Below are 20,420 nucleotides of genomic sequence, written 5' to 3' on the forward strand. Positions count from 1 at the left end.
GAAAGCCTAGAATTTTTTGGGGTACATTTAGAACAGATATACAATTTGTGATTAATCGTGAGTTGACTAGTGAAGTCATGCGATTAATTACGATTACAAATTTTAATCACCTGATGCCCCTAATTTTTAATAATCTTTTCTTTTTTTTTTAAAGAAAATATTATTAAAAATTAGGGGCGTCAGGCGATTAAATTTTTTTATCGTAATTAATCATAATAAAAAAAAATAAAAAATTTGTTAACATGAGTATGAAAGCCTAGATTTTTATTTTGTACATTTAGAACAGATATTAAATTTGTGATTAATCGTGAGTTAACTAGTGAAGTCATGCGATTCATTACGATTACACATTTTAATCACCTGATGCCCCTAATTTTTAATAATATTTTCTTAAATTTTTTTTTAATAACCTTTTTTTTTTTTTTTTTAAGAAAAGATTATTAAAAATTACGGGTTTCAAGAGATTACAAATTTTAATCGTAATTAATTGCATGACTGCACTCGTTAACTCCCGATTAATCACAAATGTTATATCTGTTCTAATACAATAAAAAAAAAATCTAGGTATTCATACAATTGTTAACAAAAGTGTGAAAAATGTTAAACAAATAGAAATGTTTCAAAATGAATTGTTGACGTCTATAGCCGTCGATGGCAGTGAATGAGTTAAGAGTGAGCCACGACTTTGTGATAACGTGAGAATCGCCCTTACCTTGAGCACAATCTCAACTGTGAAGACTGATGTGAAAACATAGTCGGCGTAACCCAGCACCTGAGGACGACAATGCCAGCATCAACCGAGCGGAGATGGAGCAAGAGGAAGGTCATGACAGCGTGAGAAAACGCTCACAATGTTCCGGAATGAGTGCGATTTGATGGGGTCCTCGGCGGCCAGGGAGATGCTGCTGAGGATGATGAAGATGAGGATGAAGTTGGTGAAGTAGGGGTGATGGATGAGGTTGTGGCAGGCCACTCGCAAGCTGGGAATTCCAAGGAGACGATGAGAAATGGCAGTTCAGCTAGCGGTGTGTGGAATCAGGGAAAGAAAGAAATATCTGACGTGTGTTTGAACTCACCAGTTCTTCTTTCCAAGAATGAAGAAGGAGCTCCCGTCAGGGATGGGCACAATTTTTTCTTTGGGACCGGAGAACTCTGGCTTCATTGGGGCAACTCCTACAAGTACAAAGCATACATTATTACACCTTCTTTCTTTTACTATCCTTTCTAAAAAAAAATAAATAAATAAATAAAATAGACAAATTCAGCCCCCAAAGCTGACAATTTCTGGATAATAAACCGAGCGGTTACATTATGACCACTTGCACAATATAATGACATACAGTGCAAGGGCTGTATGAAAATAAATGTTCAGTATTGATTGACATTGTCAGAAGTTTTGATCAAAGTAGCAGTTTGTGGTGCTGTTTCTAATACTGTACAACGATTACTTTGTGTAGTAAACATGAGAAACAATTGGTTATGACTGTTTTTGGGGTTGGGTCATTGTGTTGTTGCAGGCCTCATTTGTCCCTTGTGATGCTAGTAATCTCACTTGCTATGCAGTTGCTAAGTCCCTTATAATAACAATGTCAGTTGCTACGGTCCTGCATTAATCACTTAGTTTGTCTAGTCATTCTTTTTAGTTGCTATGTCCCTTATAATGATGATGTTGTCAGTTGCTATGAAGTTGCTATGGTCATGCATTAATCACTTTTAGTTTGTCTCATCACTCTCATCTTTTTGTTGCTATGTCCCTTATAACGATGATGATGTCAGTTGCTATGGCCCTGTATTAATCCCTCTTAGTTTGTTTAATCACTCTTATTTATTTTTGTTGCTATGCAGTTGCCATGTCCCTTATAATGATGTTGTCAGCTGCTATGCAGTTTCTATGGTCCTGTATTAATCACTTAGTTTGTCTAGTCACTCGTTTTGTTGTTGTTGCTATGTCCCCTATAATGATGATGTTGTCACTTGCTATGTAGTTGCCATGGTCCTGTATTAATCACTTTTAGTTTGTCTCGTCACTCTTATTTCTTGTTGCTGTGTCCCTTATAATGATGATGTCAGTTGCCATGGTCCTGTATTAAATCCTCTTAGTTTGTCAAGTGATTCTTATTTTTTGTTGTTATGCAGTTGTTATGTCCCTTATAATGATAATGCCAGTTGCTATGCAGTTTCTATGGTCCTGTATTAAACACTAGTAGTTTGTTTAATCACTCTTATTTATTTTGTTGCTATGCAGTTGCTATGTCCCTTATAATGATGTTGTCAGCTGCTATGCAGTTTCTATGGTCCTGTATTAATCACTTAGTTTGTCTAGTCACTCGTTTTGTTGTTGTTGCTATATCCCCTATAATGATGATGTTGTCACTTGCTATGTAGTTGCTATGGTCATGTATTAATCACTTTTAGTTTGTCTCGTCACTCTTATTTCTTGTTGCTGTGTCCCTTATAATGATGATGCCAGTTGCTATGCAGTTTTTATGGTCCTGTATTAAACACTAGTAGTTTGTTTAATCACTCTTATTTATTTTGTTGCTATGCAGTTGCTATGTCCCTTATAATGATGTTGTCAGCTGCTATGCAGTTTCTATGGTCCTCTATTAATCACTTAGTTTGTCTAGTCACTCGTTTTGTTGTTGTTGCTATGTCCCCTATAATGATGATGTTGTCACTTGCTATGTAGTTGCTATGGTCCTGTATTAATCACTTTTAGTTTGTCTCGTCACTCTTATTTCTTGTTGCTGTGTCCCTTATAATGATGATGTCAGTTGCCATGGTCCTGTATTCATTCCTGTTAGTTTGTCTAGTGACTCTTATTTTTAGTTGCTATGCAATTGTTATGTCCTTTGTAATGATATTGCCAATTGCAATGATGATGATCTTATTTCTTGTTGCTGTGTCCCTTATAATGATGATGCCAGTTGCTATGCAGTTTTTATGGTCCTGTATTAAACACTAGTAGTTTGTTTAATCACTTTAATTTATTTTGTTGCCATGCAGTTGCTATGTCCCTTATAATGATGTTGTCAGCTGCTATGGTCCTGTATTAATCCCTCTTAATTTGTCTAATGACTCTTATTTTTAGTTGCTGGACTCAAGGGCCTTAGTCAAGGTTTCTCTGTCAAGTGTTTTCTTTGAGGCCATCTGAATCAAGCCCTGCTCTCTGTTATTTAATGTGTTCGAATTTTTGAATATGAAAATTATTTGTTTTGCAACTTGTGTGTCTTGTCTACTCTTGGGTCCAAATTCTGCGTGACACAATATTCGGTATTTTGCAGTGCAACTGTAAAGAACTGCTACAACGGTTAACGTGAAGAAGTCTCTGCATTTCGAAATATTCATGCCGTACACATTATTGGTATCTTATGGTGACGGTGTTCAGAGTAAGCCACTAATAGGATAAAATTGATGGCTGAAAAACTTGCAGGTCGTGGTAAATAAATGTGATTTATCAAAATGTGCTGGTGTGAACCGTCTCACAGTTTGGCTTCATGGCTTACACTTCAACATGGGATCATAACCTGCAAATGAGGAACTTCGTGTATGCGAGTTACGGAGCATGTCGTGTTTCCTGCTTACCCTCCAACCCTTCAATAGCCCTCAGCTCTTCATTCTCCTGCCAGTCATCATCCTCGTTCTGCACCCAGAATGGAAAATAAGGACAACTCACTTCCATGATCAAGTTATATTGGTTGCGATCAAGCACTTTACCCCAGCATCTTCATCCTCCTTCTCGTCGTCATCATCCCACTCTTCCTCGTCATCTTTTTTCTCTCTAAAAACCCAAAAACAGGTTTTGTCCGAACGCGTTTCATCAATTATACGACAAGTGAGCAGAACAAGCCTCAAACCTACTCGACTGTTTTCTGCCCACCACCTCCGGCCAAGTTGTCGACAGCGATAGCCAAGAAGACGTTGAGCAGGATGTCTGATCACGCCACGCGTTAAGGCAACTTACACTGCTCGCTCGTTGCATTTGGCCGTAAAGTACTCGGCGGGAAAGGATACAGTTACCGCAGACAAACAGGATGACAAAATAAATGCACACCACCATATTGGGAAAGACCGGTCCTCCGTAGGCCATGATGCCGTCGTACATCACCGCGTTCCAATCCTCTCCGGTGAGGATCTGCAAAACAGAACAAGCATCAGACCTGGACGACGGGAGCAAAGCGCGGCCGCGTGAAATCACCTGAAAGCAGGTGAGCAGCGCTTGAGGGAAGGAGTCGAAAGTGCTCCGCTTCATTTGAGTCTCGTCAAAGTTAAATTTGCCTCCGAAGAGCTGCATGCCGAGCAGGGCGAAGATGATGAGGAAGAGGAAGAGCAGCAGCAGGAGGGAGCAGATGGCTTTCATGGAGTTGAGCAGAGAGTTGACCAAGTCGGACAAGGCCGCCCAGTGCCTGAAACGAACAAGGGGATGTCATCAAACATTAGGAAAGTGACATAACCTTGTGATGTAGGATGAATGCACAGAGTTAATGTAAACATTCAGTGAAATACATTTGCAGTAACTCTTAAAGCGAGGGGCTCCCTCTTGTGGTAAACAAAATAATCATTCAATTAAATCTTCAAACTGCGCATAACGTTACACTGGCAATTTTTGTTGTTGTTGTAAATCCAGTACAGTAGACAATTTGTTAAGCACTTATTAAAGTATTTAGCTTAAAAGTACAATATATTTTGCATTTAATCTTCACTCATTCACTGTCATTGACGGCTATAGACGTCAAAAATTCATTTGAACTATTTCTATTTAAAATGTTTTCCAATTTTGTTAACAAGAGTATGAAAACCTAGAATGTTTTTAATTGTACATTTAGAACAGATATAAAAAATTGTGATTAATCGTGAGTTAACTATTGAAGTCATGCAGTTAATTACAATCAATAATTTAAATCGCCTGACACGATTTAAAAATTAATCACAAATCTTATATCTGTTCTAAATGTACAATTAAAAAATTCTAGGTTTTCATACTCTTGTTAACAAAGGTGAAGAAAAAAAGTTAAACTAATAGAAATAGTTCAAATTAATTTTTGACGTCTATAACCGTCAATGGCAGTTAATGAGTTAATCATTGTTTTGATTTCAAATATTTAAATAGATATTTTATTTTATGGGCAGTACATTTTGAGCCCCCCCCCCCCGCCTATATTTAAACTGCAGTGCTTCTCAAATTAATCTGTACTAGAATAAAAAGTAATTGCACATCCACTACAGTAGGTGGCAGTGGTGCTCTCGTTGTCAGAGAGTGCAGGAGGAGTATTAGTTCATCTGCAGAAGTTTACTTTGAAAAATGTTATAGACGAATCATACTATTTATGGTCGCAGCAGAGTGGGTGCGAAATATTTTCTTCTTCAGCAGTTGGAGTAACACAAAAATAATTCAGAAACACTGATTTAGACTGTTAGATATACTGCACTTTTTTGGGCTAAAAGCTCTGCCTCATTTTCAAAGTTTGTACTAATAACACAAGTATTTGCGACTAAATACCGAGTCATCTTGAAAATCCTGAGCAGTCGGATGCAGCGGAGCACAGCGATGCCGATGGGTGGGATGAATTCCCACTCCACCAGCAGCGTCTCCAGGATGCCGCCGCACACCACGAAGCAGTCGAAGCGATTGAAGAGGGCCATGAAGTAGATCTGCAGGCCGAAGGCGTACATCTTCATCAGCATCTCCAGCGTGAAGAGCAGCAGCAGGATCTTATTGGCTCGCTCTGAGGAGACGAGCGACAAATACACGGAAAGCTGTCACGAGGCCATTAAACGTGCGCTAAACCTGCTGCAGAGGATTTAAAAAGTCTACAACCCCCCCTGTTTAAAAGTTTTTGTTAGGCAAAAAATGAGATCACAATATATCATTTTGTAACTTTTTACATTAAAGTGACCTATAAGCTGTAATTCTTATTTGGGGGTGGGGGGGGGGGGCATGTTGAACATCCTCTGGGAGCAGTTTTAGCCATGCCGGCGGACAGGCTTCTTACCTTGCATTTCAGTCAGCCATTTTGGCTGGCCGTAATGCTCGGAGGCACTGGCCACTGTGTTGAGAAACACCAGAAGAAGGACCAGCCAGTAAAAGTTGGTGGTCTTGACGGCAACGCGGCAGTTCTTCCTGAATGTGTGGTTCAACTGGCACAATTGGTCACTACGGAAAGAGCAAAGGAGCTCATTTTTAAAACAATTCATCGCTGCACAGACGTGGGAGCCTTTTCGCTGTCATTAATTATTTTATGCAATTGTGTAAATAAATCTGTTATGGGAGAGGTGAAAATAAATAAGCATAAGAGTTTGTTTGAAGATCTTACCAGAAGCTGTTGGCCATCATCTTGGCCCTGGAAAACAAGAAAGAAATTCGTGAAAAACAAGGTAGTCAATACAAAATTGTTTAGGATGTCATAGTAAGATCCTAAATAACAGGTGCAAAATTGTCACTCTAACAGACTGCTCTATGGCTCTGATCATTTTCACCATAGAAAATTTGGAAGAGTACAAGAGCAAAATATAGCTTGAAAAATATTCATGATTTACAGAAAGTCGTTTTGGGGATGCCAGCAAGCGCGTTATCCATGTTTTGTTTGATTTCACTCGCCCCAAGTGCGTAGCATTTTCTTCAAAACAGTTGAAATTGGTTTTGTCACGTCATATGGCATGACTCCTTCTTGTGGTTGGCTCCAAGTCGCCCCTTATGAGAAAGCTTCTTTTTTGTAAAGAATCATTTTTGTAAAAAAAAAAATTGGAAGCCCTGCCTCTCATGTGATAATCTCTCACGGCACACTAACTGGTTTGAAATCACTTCCAATATTCCATATTATCCTCTTACATGAGAGAAGCACAGAAGCCGCTGTCATCGTCGAGGTACGCTATGTCATCATCCGAGTCCGATTCTGCGGGAAGGTAGAGGGGCCGTTAGAGAACGAGACGAACGTGAAGATCCAACGTCAGAGTTGACGAACGCACCTCCATCTTCACTCTGTTTGTACCAGCCAAACTTCTTCATCATCTTCTTCTTGGCAATTGCCGCTCCTTTGGGGACAAAAGAAAGGTACGTTTGGGTCAAGATTGGCATAACACGAGCTTTGAGACTGCGGCAGCCACTCTTGACTCCATGCCAATTGGCTAAGGGATTATGTCACAAGGCAATGATCCGAATTTGTCAGACTGGCAATGAGTCTTGAGCATAGCTTCCTCCGCCTGGTTTCTATATTGTCACACCTTGTATACGCATGATGAACCAGATGATGGCATTTTTGGAGAAATTGTGTGTGAACGCTGAAAAGCTGCGCCTTAACGGAAATGCTGTGTAATGATATTGAACAATTGAATAATGATATAATGCGGAATGTTGCGTAGTAATTTGGAATGACATAGAATGAATGAATGAATGTTGGAGGAGGAGGTGATTACGTAAAATATGGAATTTTGGGAATGTGTAAATTCTTTGAGTGTGGAAAATGTTTTTTAGCTGGAATGTTTTGAAATGGTAAAAATTGTTGAAGGGGCGGGAATAATGTAAAATATGGATACATTTGTAAATTTTAATGTGAATACCTTTTGGGGAATTTTGTGAAAAATATACAGGATTTTGAATGTGTGCAAATTTTAGAATGTGGAAAACATTTTGCAGTTGGAATGGTTTGAAATAGTCAAGAAATGCATACACTGCGAAATATTATTTGATGTAGAATTTTGATGTGAAAAATCTTTTTGGGGAATGTTGAAAATATCGTGAAGTTGTAATGGTTTGAAGGAGGATATGCAACATGTCTTAATTTATGAATTTTAATATGGAAAAATGTGGACATTTTTGAATGTGCGAATCTTTGGAATGTGGAAAATATTTTGTAGGTGGAATGATTTGAAACAGTCAGGAAATGCCAAAGAAAGGGGGAATAATTTAGAGTATGTTTGAATTTGTGAATTTTAATGCTGAAAATGTGGAAGTCTAAAAAAAAAAAAGTTTAATTTTGGGAATGTGGAAGATAAATTGCAGTGGGGATAGTTTGAATTGGTTAAGAAATGTTGAAGGAGGAGGGACCGATGTAATATGTCGAAATGTGGAAATGTTAATGTGGGGAAAATGTGCAATTTCTGTAATATGTGAATTCTTTGAATGTTGAAAATTATTTAAGGTTATTTGGATGTTGTTGAACATCAACGACATCAAACAACATATGGAAATGTTTGGTTGTGAAATGTGGAATTGTCAAAAATGTGGGCATATTTGAAATGAAATATAAAGCCATCCTTTCCAGAATTTTGGAATATGATAACGTTTAAATTGGTTGATAATCGCACAAGTAGTTGGATGTTGAAAAATTGTGAAGAGTTAAAAACAAAAAAGAGGATCGAGCGTGTGCAAGTGCTGCAACTGACGTTTATTTCCTTCCTCGTCCACATCCTCGGCCTCGATGAGCCAGTCCATGTAGCCGATCATGTCCTCCTCCATCTGCTTGCTCTCTTGCGCCTTCTGCAGCTCGCCGCGAGCTACCGCCTTTTCCCTTTCTTTGGAAAACTCTCTGCAAAGCCACGAGAACAACACATCAAGACTGACTTCTGATTTGATGGTCACGCGATGATCACCACACAAGTCTACCTACCCGCTCAACACACCCAAAACGAGATTGATGATGAAAAAGGACCCAAAGATGACCAGAGAAACAAAATACACCCACGGAATCTCAAAACCGATGGCGTCGTTCATCTTTGAGGAAAGACGGAAACGAAAAAATGGGGTATTTTAGTGGAGGAATGCAGTGGAAGAAGTAATTAGCAAGCCGGGACGGTTACCCAGTAGAGCACGTCTGTCCAGCCTTCCATGGTGATGCACTGGAAGACGGTCAGCATGGCGAAGAAAATGTTGTCGAAATTTGTGATGCCGCCGTTGGGACCCTCCCACTTGCCCCTGCACTCGCTCCCGTTGGTCACGCAGAAGCGACCGCTCCCCGCAAACGCGCAAGGCGACGGGTCGTCCTCCACCATCATGCCTGGAAGAAAAACATACACAGGCACAGGCAGTCACTTTGAATGTGAACGCACCATTGTTCGCCTCGTGTGCTGTCTCACGGGGCGTTTCCCCGTTGCAAAGACATTTTCCAAACGCTGTACATCTTTTTTCCCTCTCATTTTGCTAGCTTGTGTATGGTGACCATATTTTCATTTCTAAAAAAAAAAAGAGAGGACATTCAGCCTGGCTTTGAGCTACTTATATGATACTGAAAGTTTGGTCTTTATTTTTTATCAATTTATTTTTATTTTTTAATGGGGCGAGAGGGGATTGGACCGCACAATGTTTTACTGCTGAGTTAAAATTCTAAATCATTATTTGAACGCTGTGGAAGTGATGTACGTAAAAATAACCTACTTTTTTCTTTAAAAAAATTGTACTTTCTAAATATATAACAATTATATTATACGCACACACAAAACCCACCTTTCCTTTTTCCCTACAACCCTTGTGTGCAGTCTGCAGTCTATCAGTCACGGTAAAACTGTGCACACCGTTTCCTATTTGCCGCTCAATGAAAAACAGGCATTTTAAAGAATTTACAAAACCAAACAACAACAAAAATATCCTGTTAAAAGAGGACGTTTGGTCACCCGAAGCTTGTTAGCGTTCACTTTTCAAAATGAAATCTTGGCTATTTTTTTCTTTTTTTCTCTCTCTTTCAACTGTGCGGCCTGCTGGGTGGTTGGTGACTACTGGCTTAAAGGATTAAACATCTTCTGGGCCTTCCAAAATTGTTTAAAGGCGTAATCTTCCCGTAAATGTACATGTTTGACTTTGAAGAAAATAATGAAAAGTTAGCACACCAAAAAAAATTCCTACCCTCATTCTGGCATTTAGCTAATGAAAATCATTTTGGTAGTCCTAACTGACTTAAAAAAAATAATAATGATTTCACGTCAGTGAGAAAAAAAAACTGTGTCTTGTTATCTAGTGTGTCAACAAGAATGGTTGAAACCAATCATTGAAACCCCCAAATAAATGTGACATGATGACCTAAACATCGAATACAAGAGTGACGTTTTCAGAAACCTGTGCTGGAGAAGTGGCACGTCTTGTGCATCCTGCCAATAAAAAGCTCCAAGCCGATGATGGCGTAGATGATGATGACGAACATGACCAGCATACCGATGTGGAGGAGCGGGACCATGGCTTTCATGATGGAATTCAACACAATCTGCAAGCCTGGTGAGATTTATACACACGTTTCGATGGAAAGGCGACAGAAGAAGAAGAAGAAGAAGAAGCGGGAAGATGGAAGCGAACGCACTTGGCACGCCGGACACCAGTCGCAGCGGTCTCAACACCCTGAAGGCTCTCAGAGCTTTCACGTCCAGGCCTCCGGGTTTTCCCGCAGCGTGATGGGCCTCCCCTGGCTTGTGGTCCGTCATGCCCTCTGCCATGACGCTGAAAAGCCTGCACAAACACACCGCATGAATTAGCCACACCCCTCAACAGATTTATAGATAATAGTGACACTTCAGAGTTTTGGTAGCCAACTATAATGAGAATGAATATAATTCAGTTGCAAAATCTCTTTTTCACCCCCAATTATTGCTTTATGCCAGGTGGCTATAGGGTTTTCTTGAAAATAGATATGTACTTTTGATAGACTGTAATCTTCTGTGTGCATTGTGTTACTTGTTTATTGTCTTACTTTATAGTCTATTTGCTTGTTTTTGTTTGTTTTAATTCTTTTTTTTTAACCCATTTTCCTTCCTTCAAGAAGTTTTGCCTTGTCAGATCACACAGTTGTAAATAATAAAAAAAAGTTCTTAATCTGGTTTGCCTGGCTAAATAAAGCTTAAAGCTTATATATATATTATATATATTTTTTATTATTATTATTATTTATTTTTTTAATGAGCATTTGGACAATTTTAAGTTATATCAATGGATCTAAAAAAATTAATTAGTTAAAGAGGAAGTTAAGTTTTTTGATAATAATCTGCTATAAGTGGCAGTCAACCTTAAACATCTCTTGACAATAATATGTTATAAGTGACCTCACTAGTCTAAACATGACATTCTGATTAATTTTACATTTATGGAATAAGAATTATGAAGCAAAATTCAGCTATTTTTATCCATCTCAGGGGGCGGCCATTTTTCCACTTGATGTCGACTGAAGATGACATCAACGTTGCTCAGCTTCAGAAAACAGGTGAGCTGTGATTGGTCGTTGCCTGAGCCCTGAGCAACATTGATGTCATCTTCAGTCGACAGCAAGTGGCAAAATGGCCACCCACTGAGATGGTTAAAAATGGCTGGATTTTGTGGAAATGGCGGCCATTTCGCCACTGGCTGTCGACTGAAGATGACATCAATGTTGCCCAGGGCTCAGATAACGACCAATCACAGCTCACCTGTTTTCTGAAGCTGAGCAACATTGATGTCATCTTCAGTCGACAGCAAGGGGCAAAATGGCCGCCCCCTGAGATGGATAAAAATAGCTGAATTTTGCTTCATAATTCTTATTCCACAAATGCAAAATTAATCAGAATGTCATGTTTCGACTAGAGAGGTCACATATAACATATTATTGTCAAGAGACGTTTAAGGTTGACTGCCACTTGTACATTAAATTGCTAATTAATTATCTGTGGATTAATTGTTGCAGCTTCAAAATCAACAAGTCAAATCCCCAACAAATACCCGACAATGACGATGACAAAATCGAGCAAGTTCCATCCGCTGCGTATGTAGGCGCTGGGGTGCATGACTAAACCGTAGGCCAGAATTTTGGTGAACGTCTCGATGGTGAAGATGACCAGGAAGACGTACTCCACTTGTTCCTGAAAGCACATGAAAACGTTTAAAAGCATGAGAGGCCACGAACGGGAATGAAAATGTTACGAGAGACAACTGTGAGCTTGCTGTGCCAATACATGAAACTGATTGCCAAAAGGCTGCTCGCGCGCCGGCGTTGAACCTCTAACCCACTTAATCCAGCCACTCAATCCTTTTGGTGAAACCAGCTGCTTAGGTCGTCTTAGAAGTGCCACTCGCGCTTGGCTTGTGCCTCGGACCGGCAGCTAAGCTGAAACACGAGTTAAACAGGGAGTGCAACTCACACCAAAAAGATGATGCAAAATCGGATCAAACTATCTGTTTGAAGTGCAGAAATGTTCAACGGTCAGTTTAGCCTAAATCCTATCAAGAGTTCTACTTGCCTCTCTGGCCTTGTACAATAAAGCATCACGTACATGCTTGAGTTTTTATTGATTACAAGATGATTACTTTGTGTGCTTATTGATGAACTCACTTCAGTATGATTACAAAAGACAGACGAGCAGGCAGTATTGGGATGGAGGCAGAAAGGCAGATGGTTGGTATTTAACTAAGTCACCATCCAGAATCACTGGGTCACTCAGCTGAGGGTTTTTAGCCCCCTCTAATGCAATTACTGTTGATCACGCCGACATTACCTTCTCAGCAATTGTTCACTCTTTTCTGTACATTACAAGAGGATCCCAAAGAAAAAGGTTGAAATATGAATCACATTTCATTCATATATTTTTTCAATATTGTGAATTGTGACTCGTAGAGGTTAGGTTTACTCACAGCGATTTTTTTTCTTTCTGATGAGGTTTACTTCAACTCATTCACTGCCATTGACGGCTATAGACGTCAAAAATTCAGTTGAACTATTTCTATTAGTTTAAAAAAAAATCCACTTTCATTAACAAGAGTATGAAAACCTAGATTTTTTTATTGTACATTTAGAACAGATATAAAAATTTTGATTAATCGTGAGTTAACTAGTAAATTCATGCGATTCACTCATTCACTGCCATAAATTCATTTTTAAAAAAGATTGTTAAAAATTCGGGGCAAGAGGCGGTTATTTTTTTAAATTGTAATTAATCGCATGACTTCACTAGTTAACTCATGATTAATCACAAATGTTATATCTGTTCTAAATGTACAATAAAAAAATTCTAGGTTTTCATACTCTTGTTAACAAAAGTGGGAACAAAATTAAAACTAATATAAATAGTTAAAATAATTTTTTGACGTTTATAGCCGTCAACGGCAGTGATTGAATTAAATTTTAAAAAGGAAATAAAATATTATTAAAAATTTGGGGCGTCAGACGATTACATTTTTTTATTTTAATTAATCTCATGACTTCACTAGTTAACTAGCGATTAATCACAAGTTTCATATCTGTTCTAAATGTACAATAAAAAAATTCAAGGTTTTCATATTCTTGGTAACAAAAGTGGGAAAAAATGTTAAACTAATAGAAATTGTTTCAATTATTTTTTTCAATTTATAGCCGTCATTAGCAGTAAATGAGTTAATTACAATTAAAAAATGTAATCGCCTGGCACCCCAAATTTTTAATAACCATTTCTCTTTTTAAAAAAAATTGCGTCAAGCAATTAATTTTTTTAATTGTAATTAATTGCATGGCTTCAATAGTTAGCTCACGATTAATCACAAATTTGATATCTGTTCTAAATATCCAATATTTTTTTTTCTAGGTTTTCATACTCTTGATAACAAAAGTAGAAAAAAAGTTAAACTAATAGAACTAGTTCAAATGAATTTTTGACGTCTACAGCCATCAATGGCAGTGAATTAGTTAATTTGATTGTTGATGATGCAGACGAATCTTTGAGTAGCACCCTGGTCCCTGTACCTTCTAAGAGAAAATTAAGTCTTATCTTAGCAATGAAATGTACATGAGTGCTTCTCCCAGTCACAACTATATGCCATACATGATGGCATTTTCTCCATAGGAGGCAGAAAATGAATTTAAAACGCCACGGAGAAATCAATGTATTCAAGTTAGCCGGCCTTAGTGAATGGCAACGTAAGATGGCCGCCGGTGGCTTCCCTTCTCCCAACGGTGAGTAAGTGGCATTGACAGTCCATTCAGTCCGTGGCCGTAACACACGCTGAGCTCTGAGGCACTGTGATGTCATTTTCAGTCGACAGTAAGTTGCAAAATGGCCGCCCTCTGAGGTGGGGAAAAAAACAGGTGGAATTTTCTGCTTAATTCATACCCCACAAATGCAATATTAATAAGAATGGTGTGTTTCGACTAGTGAGGGTACATAGAACATATTGTCAAGAAAATTTTGGACTTGACTTTCGCTTTTCGTGGGTTTTATTTTATTTTATTTTGTGGCTCAAATATGAAGATATGTGCAGGCGTGAGAGGCCCGTTCGAAGCGATATGTCAGGACGTCCGCCATATTTGATGTGGCGATTGTATACACCATTAAATCGGCAAATAATTAGTAAGGTTGATTTAGAATGGGATAATATAAATAGGTAATGGTTCCTTATTAACCGAATGAGTTGTGGCTTGATGATACATCTCCAAAGAGAAACTGAACCAGGCGTCTTTACAAATAGCTTCACTTTGCCTCATCCAATATGGCTGCGGCGTCAACGTACTCACGACGGCGTTGCCGTCTACTGTATGTATATGTACTGTAAATGCTGTCTATGATAATTACTGGTCAGCCTGGGCTCCGGCGACAGGTCTACGTGAGACAAATGCTAGCCAAAGTAGCAACCATTGTTCCAGGTTGAAGTAGTATTTGATTGACAGTTGAGTGGGGCGTGGTTTCAGCACATTCAGGACACGCCCCCAGCATGTGAGAGGGGAGAAAATGGCTTGATTTTTCGCAATTTTCAAGCCTCATTATAAGCACTTGGCAATTTCTTTTAACTATTCGAATTTGGTGGCGTTATTAACTACACTCTTCTTTGAGGTGTGTCAACTTTACGAGACACTCATTTACACTTAACTAAACAGAGCCTTGTGATAGCAAACAAACGTACCAGTTTGTGATTGGTAGCGTTGGAGTCATCATCAGGGTACGGCTTGGTGACCCCCATGGCCACGCAGTTGGCAAAGATGGCAAGCAGGATGAAGATATCGAAGGGTGTGAAGACGGCGGTTAAGGCCTCATCAACGTTTGCAACACGCGAAGGATGCGAAACGTGACGACGGCAGACTTAAAGGATATTTCCACTCCACCAGGGCCAGCGCCGCCATGCGGATGGGGTTGCTGAGGGTGAGGCAGCAGAGGGCTCGGGGGGCTCGCAGGGCAGACTTGTTGGCCTGCATGGCTTTCTTGGCCCCCCCGCCTCGCTTTTTGGCCGAGCTGGTCGACCCCAGGGTGTCGGATTGCCCTCCATCGGCCCCTGGAGGGGCTTCTACCAAAAAAACAATGAGCAGGTATTAGGTTCAAAGCCTAAAATGCGTTGGAAAGAAAAATGTGTGAAATCACACTGTGGATATAAAAAGTCTACACACCCCTGTTCAAATGCAGTTTGTGTGAAGTAAAATAATGCGACCAAGACAAATTATTTCAAAACATTTTCCACCATTAATTTCATCTACAAGTTATAACTTTCTGAGAGTGTAAGTACAAATAACTAAAATAATGTGGTTGCATAAGTGTGCACACCCTTTTATAACTGGTGGTGTGGCTGTGTTTAGAATTAGCCAATCACATTCAAACTCATGTTAAACAGGAGTTCTCACACACCTGCCATCATTTAAAGTACCTCTGAGTAACATCAAATAATGATCTAGTTAATTGTTACTGACAATGAATGAATGAATTGACTAATTTTAACTGTTCACAATTCCCTTCACCTTGACTACTCCAGTTGAAAAAAAGAAGAAGAAGAAGAGATGAAACGAAAGGAGAGAGGGAGTGAGAAAGAGAGAGAAGAAACGGAGAGACGGACAGACAGACAGAGACAGAGACACACAGAGAGAGAGAGAGAGAGAGATAAGAAACAGAGAGAGACAGACAGAAAGAGACACACAGAGAGAGAGAGACAGACAGAGAAAGACAGAGAGTGAGAGAGCGAGTGAGAATGAGAGAGAGAGAGACAGAGATAGAAAGAGAAAGGGAGAAGGACAGAGAGATAGAAAGAGAAAGAGAGAAGGACAGAGAGAGAGAGAGAGTGAGAGAGAGAAGGACAGAGTGCAAGAGAGAGAGAGAGAGAGAGAGAGAGAGAGAAATTGCCCCTTCCACTGGTTGATATGAGCAACAGACATTTTCGTTCATGATGCAGCATGCGGTTGTGGCTGCAGACAGACAAGATAAGACCTGAAGATGTGACCTAGTTGCTAATAGGGCCCACATGGCCATCAGGCAGCTCAGGTACACTTACTAGTACACTTGTTAACAAAAGACCTGCACGGACAAGAGACAAACTCCCTAGAAATATCTTCCCAAATGACGTCACGAAGGTGAACAACACAACTAAAAGCTCAATGACACTTGCTGAAGCACAAGCAGCCACTGAAAAATGTGTAATATTGGATATTTGCTCTACGCTGCATACGGACGGCGGTGGGAAGGTTGATTTACATGCAAGACTGAAGCAGCAGCAGCAGCAGCCTACCTTTCTTGGCTCCCTCCATGTCCGGAGTTTCTCACCACGATGTGGGGCTGAGCAAAGCCACCAGCATCAACTCCCTCCCGGGACACACAAAGAAAACCGCACGCTAAAAGTTGGCACGGGCGACACAATTTCGGCGTGTGCGCGCACGCAGCTGCCCGCGACGAGCGTCCGCATGCATGCAGAAATCCAAAAGTAGCCGAGTTCTTTTTCCCACCTCGGAGTGGCTGGACAAGTGGACATAAATGTCCGCCACTCTCCGCGGTGGTCAACCAACGAAGCGTTGGGATTAAACAGTTGAGCCGTTTAAAGGGATGACACACTGAGGAAATCTTACCAGGTGAAGCCCGCAGGAATTTAGTCACAGTGCAGTGACACGAAGCTCATTCCAGCCAGTAGTAATAATAATCATAATAATAGTTTATATTATTTTATTTTTAATATACCAAAAATAATTATTCAGTGTATTATTATTTTCTTCATATTGGCAGAAGCCTTTTTTTTGACTTTTCATAGAATTCTCAAATACTGATGGCAAGTAATATAACACACGCACACACAATGGCTCATGATGACGGGTTTAATTATTCAAAATGTATTTGTTTGTACTACTTATTATGAAATGCAGCTTTATAAAGTGCTATTTTCCTTTTTAACACATTACACACATTTTTTTTAATCAAAGCACATGGAAGGGTGAACAAAAAGCAGTCTGTTGATTGAACAACATTTCATGTCTTTTTTCATTTGAGCTACGAGAATAAATAACGTTAACATTCTATACAGCAAAACAAACTCACGTTGCTAAATTGAGATCCTATCTTTAGGAGAACAACAAAAAAAAGCATTTTAGCAGCACAATGGTCTGTTATTGATCGCAACCTTTATTGAGCCAAGGCAAATATTTCAAATCTATCATTCTGTAGTTTGAATGACAACAGTTCTGCAATGTGGAGTTTAAATGTCTGCCAGACGAACCTCAGAAAAGCCATGCAAGCACAGGGACCCCTTGCAATGGGATTTCTCTGGGTACTACTACTCTGCCTTCCTTTCAATTATCCAATATAAAAAAAAATCCTTTTTGCAATTTAAAAAAAAATATTGTTTATTTATGACGAATAATACTTCTTTGCTCATCTATCTATGCATGTGACGGGGTAAAACATGTGCCTTGGCTCCAAGGTAACATTGACATTCTTCGTTGAGAATATTTCCAGCATGTTGAAAGATTTTGAACATTTACACCCATTTCTTTGAATGACCTCCTTCAACGTATTATTAAAATGTCAACGTTGTATATTTGTGTAAATAACTTTTGTCTGGTTTCATTACAAATATTTGCATCATACAATTCAGAACCATTTCCCCCTGAGTTAAAATGTAAACGCTACATACAAGGATGCCTTGAGATATGAGTGCCTTGACTTGGGAGTATTTTCATCGCTTGGCCGATTTATTTGTCCTGAGATACGAGCAAATTTTAAGATACAGGTGCGCTTCAGATCCCCCCCCCGCCACTAGATGGCGCCAGTAAACTTTCCTTGCAGTACAAGGACAATATCAGTTGGTGGCGCTAATGCACCATTAAGCTACTTTGCCCACCGCCAACTGCAATCGCAGAAGGAGAAGGAAAGACAATACATTTGTTACACTCATATTTTGGCCACCCATTTTCCATGTTTTCAAGTTACGTGGACAAAAAGTGCATTTATTTTGTGAAAAAATATATTTTTAAAAATTCATTTTGAGGTTTTCAACGAATAAACGTATAAAAGGATTTTTGCTATCCGCGGGCTTTGCTTGGGGCCCTATGCCTTGTGAATTGTGGTGCTTGACTGTAATAAGGTTTCCATTTGTCTCAAAGGGGAAAGATAATTTGAGATACGTGTGAACACGAAACGAACACATCTCTTAACTCAAGGCTCCATTGTATTTATGTAAATAACGATTGTTTCTATTCACAAAAAAACATTTACACCTTCCCTAGTGACACTTCCACCTGAGACAAGTCGCCTTTCACATCAGGAGTCACTCTCTGTCATTGTCTGTACCCCTTGACTGAAATGAGTGACAAGTGCGCCGACATTCGTCCTCTGCGGCTCTACTGGAAGTACGCCTTTGGTGCCGCGTTGTGCTCTTCACGCTTTGGAGGCAACTGACTGGGGTCCTCTGCGAACGGAATTGCTGAAGGGGGACAACAACAAGTATGGATTAGTGATTTTGGCCATGCCACTTGAGCCATCATCATGCAAGCCTGGAGTAATGATGCACTTTAAGAAGACTGACACTTATGATTCTTTGAAGTCTGAAATTGTGCAAAATTGTATTTTACAGAGCCCCTAAAGTGACATGTAGAAATATACATATTTTTAAATACCTCTTTTTCATGTGTTACAAGCACCAATGATACCACTACACTTGTGTTGTCACTTACGGTTCTGAAACTGCTGTGCTGTGTATCTTGTTAAGAGGATTCCGAAACCCTCAATTAGGGCGAGCAGAACTCCCCCCATCATGGCAGAGCCCATCATGGTTAATGGCCCACCTGGAAAAATAAAAATACATGTAATTTCATGTGGGAATCCAAAATGGTGTGTGTACTAATGTTAGTATTTTGGCAGACTTCTACTTTCTCTTTTGCTCTCATCAATCTCAGCTTTATATGACTCTATATGATCAATATTCCACAGGCAGTATTAGCTTTTAGAATTCCACTTAGTATAGTGAACTCATTATTAACACTCTAATTTTGACACCCCTATTCCAAAGATAATTGACCTAAATGAGAACGTGAACGGATTGTGCTCCGACTATGACGTACCCCTGTGGTGCCTACTTGAGTTTTCTCTTACTGCGTGCTGCCAGGATGGCGCCCGTCAGAGCGCCGCTCGTTATAGAGTTCCACGGATCCTCTTTTCCTCTCAGGCGAACTAAACCGCAGTCAATGGTGGAGAAGAGGCCTCCCCATACCGCAAAGCTACCTGAAAAACAAATCAAGAGAGTGTCGTTAATATATCAGTTCAAACACCTGGCTTCAGTGACTTGCTTACCGCCAATCTGTGGAGCTCTTAACCTCACTGCATTTCCACTACCTTTCAGTCTGTGCGCAACTCCCTGAAATGTTACAGTATTGTCACACAAAAAAAGGAAAACAGAGAGGGAAAGAATGGATATGCACACTTACTGCTGGGGCATTTCGAAAGCCCTTCACGGCCTGAAACACCCCCCCGCCAATGGCGCCCATGGTGAAAGCGCCTCCACAGTCATCCACTATCCTCCACGGGCTGTCAAACATTTGCAACATTACACAAAGTTTAATAGACTAAGACTATACACAAGATTTATTATTGATAACTGACAAGCATTTGCATACAATCTGTTCTTACAGTATTTGTTCTAACTTGATTTTTCTTTTAATTGTGGCGCTAATAAAGGATCTTGGGGAGAATGGGCAACATAACTTTTCCTGTATGATTAGCAGACAGACATCCAGTACTTTTTGAACATCTTGGTATTGTAAAGGTTGTTAGTCAGAGGTGTTAGAAGTACACGCACTTTCATACACCGTAGTCAGCAGAAGTACAAATATTAATTTTAAGCTGGTAAAAGTAGAAACATCTTTTTTACGTCGTGTCCGCATTTTGAAAAAAGTGACAAGCCTAATTTGACAAGTAGTATAGCAGAAATTACTGTAGTACAACTCAAATGAAGATAAAATGATACTGAACAATGAATTTAAGCACAGTAAAGCTCGATCGTGGCAATATTTTAATCTCTTGATTTAGCCGACTGACCGTCCTCACAGGTAATACTTCTAGAAACTACTTAGACACAATACAAACAAATGTAGAATTGGGTCGAAGGGTTTAATACGTTTTAATATTTAAAATAATAATAATAGTTACCAAGGTTCGCGAGCATATTCCTCCATTTTTGTTGTGGTGGATGACTGTGTGACGTCACTGTCATTGCCTCCGTCACTGAAGTTTCTTCTTCGTCTCTTCTTGATAAAAGAGACTGCACT

General features: G+C 39.5%; 2 protein-coding genes across 2 annotated transcripts in view; both read right to left on the minus strand.

Annotated features, from left to right (window-relative positions):
* cacna1fa (calcium channel, voltage-dependent, L type, alpha 1F subunit a) overlaps positions 1-16,656 on the minus strand; it is a 34,662-nt gene extending 18,006 nt beyond the window's left edge. Inside the window, exons 1-22 of the mRNA XM_086069966.1 lie at positions 16,400-16,656; positions 15,003-15,193; positions 14,816-14,920; positions 11,669-11,808; positions 10,284-10,429; positions 10,046-10,198; positions 8,797-8,993; positions 8,607-8,710; positions 8,383-8,525; positions 6,967-7,032; positions 6,830-6,893; positions 6,315-6,341; positions 5,994-6,154; positions 5,501-5,726; positions 4,199-4,406; positions 4,015-4,135; positions 3,862-3,934; positions 3,718-3,781; positions 3,586-3,643; positions 1,077-1,173; positions 851-980; positions 713-772 (exon numbers count right to left, since the gene is read on the minus strand). Of these exons, the coding sequence (XP_085926092.1) occupies positions 713-772; positions 851-980; positions 1,077-1,173; positions 3,586-3,643; positions 3,718-3,781; positions 3,862-3,934; positions 4,015-4,135; positions 4,199-4,406; positions 5,501-5,726; positions 5,994-6,154; positions 6,315-6,341; positions 6,830-6,893; positions 6,967-7,032; positions 8,383-8,525; positions 8,607-8,710; positions 8,797-8,993; positions 10,046-10,198; positions 10,284-10,429; positions 11,669-11,808; positions 14,816-14,920; positions 15,003-15,193; positions 16,400-16,418 (2,553 nt within the window). The 5' untranslated portion in view covers positions 16,419-16,656. The remainder of the gene's footprint in view (positions 1-712; positions 773-850; positions 981-1,076; positions 1,174-3,585; positions 3,644-3,717; positions 3,782-3,861; positions 3,935-4,014; positions 4,136-4,198; positions 4,407-5,500; positions 5,727-5,993; positions 6,155-6,314; positions 6,342-6,829; positions 6,894-6,966; positions 7,033-8,382; positions 8,526-8,606; positions 8,711-8,796; positions 8,994-10,045; positions 10,199-10,283; positions 10,430-11,668; positions 11,809-14,815; positions 14,921-15,002; positions 15,194-16,399) is intronic.
* Positions 16,657-16,962: 306 nt separating this feature from the next.
* timm17b (translocase of inner mitochondrial membrane 17 homolog B (yeast)) lies at positions 16,963-20,420 on the minus strand. The gene is made up of 6 exons (XM_086069973.1): positions 20,302-20,420; positions 19,581-19,680; positions 19,447-19,510; positions 19,249-19,377; positions 18,831-18,941; positions 16,963-18,580 (listed from the first exon to the last, which is right to left on the minus strand). The coding sequence occupies exons 1-6, from the start codon at positions 20,325-20,327 to the stop codon at positions 18,498-18,500; spliced, it is 513 nt and encodes a 170-aa protein (XP_085926099.1). The 5' UTR covers positions 20,328-20,420; the 3' UTR covers positions 16,963-18,497.

Source organism: Leptonotus elevatus, chromosome 2 (genome assembly GCF_054856555.1).
Source record: "Leptonotus elevatus isolate MCC_2025b chromosome 2, RoL_Lele_1.0, whole genome shotgun sequence".
NCBI lineage: Eukaryota > Metazoa > Chordata > Actinopteri > Syngnathiformes > Syngnathidae > Leptonotus > Leptonotus elevatus.

What these genes read in the sequence shown, in the direction of transcription:
- timm17b (XM_086069973.1), bottom strand. Translation starts at nt 20,327, where the DNA reads ATGGAGGAATATGCTCGCGAACCTTG. An exon ending in GAATATGCTCGCGAACCTTG is followed by an intron (nt 19,681 to 20,301) that starts GTAACTATTATT and finishes AATGTTTGACAG; the next exon opens with CCCGTGGAGGATAGTGGATG. An exon ending in GCTTTCGAAATGCCCCAGCA is followed by an intron (nt 19,511 to 19,580) that starts GTAAGTGTGCAT and finishes GTAACATTTCAG; the next exon opens with GGAGTTGCGCACAGACTGAA.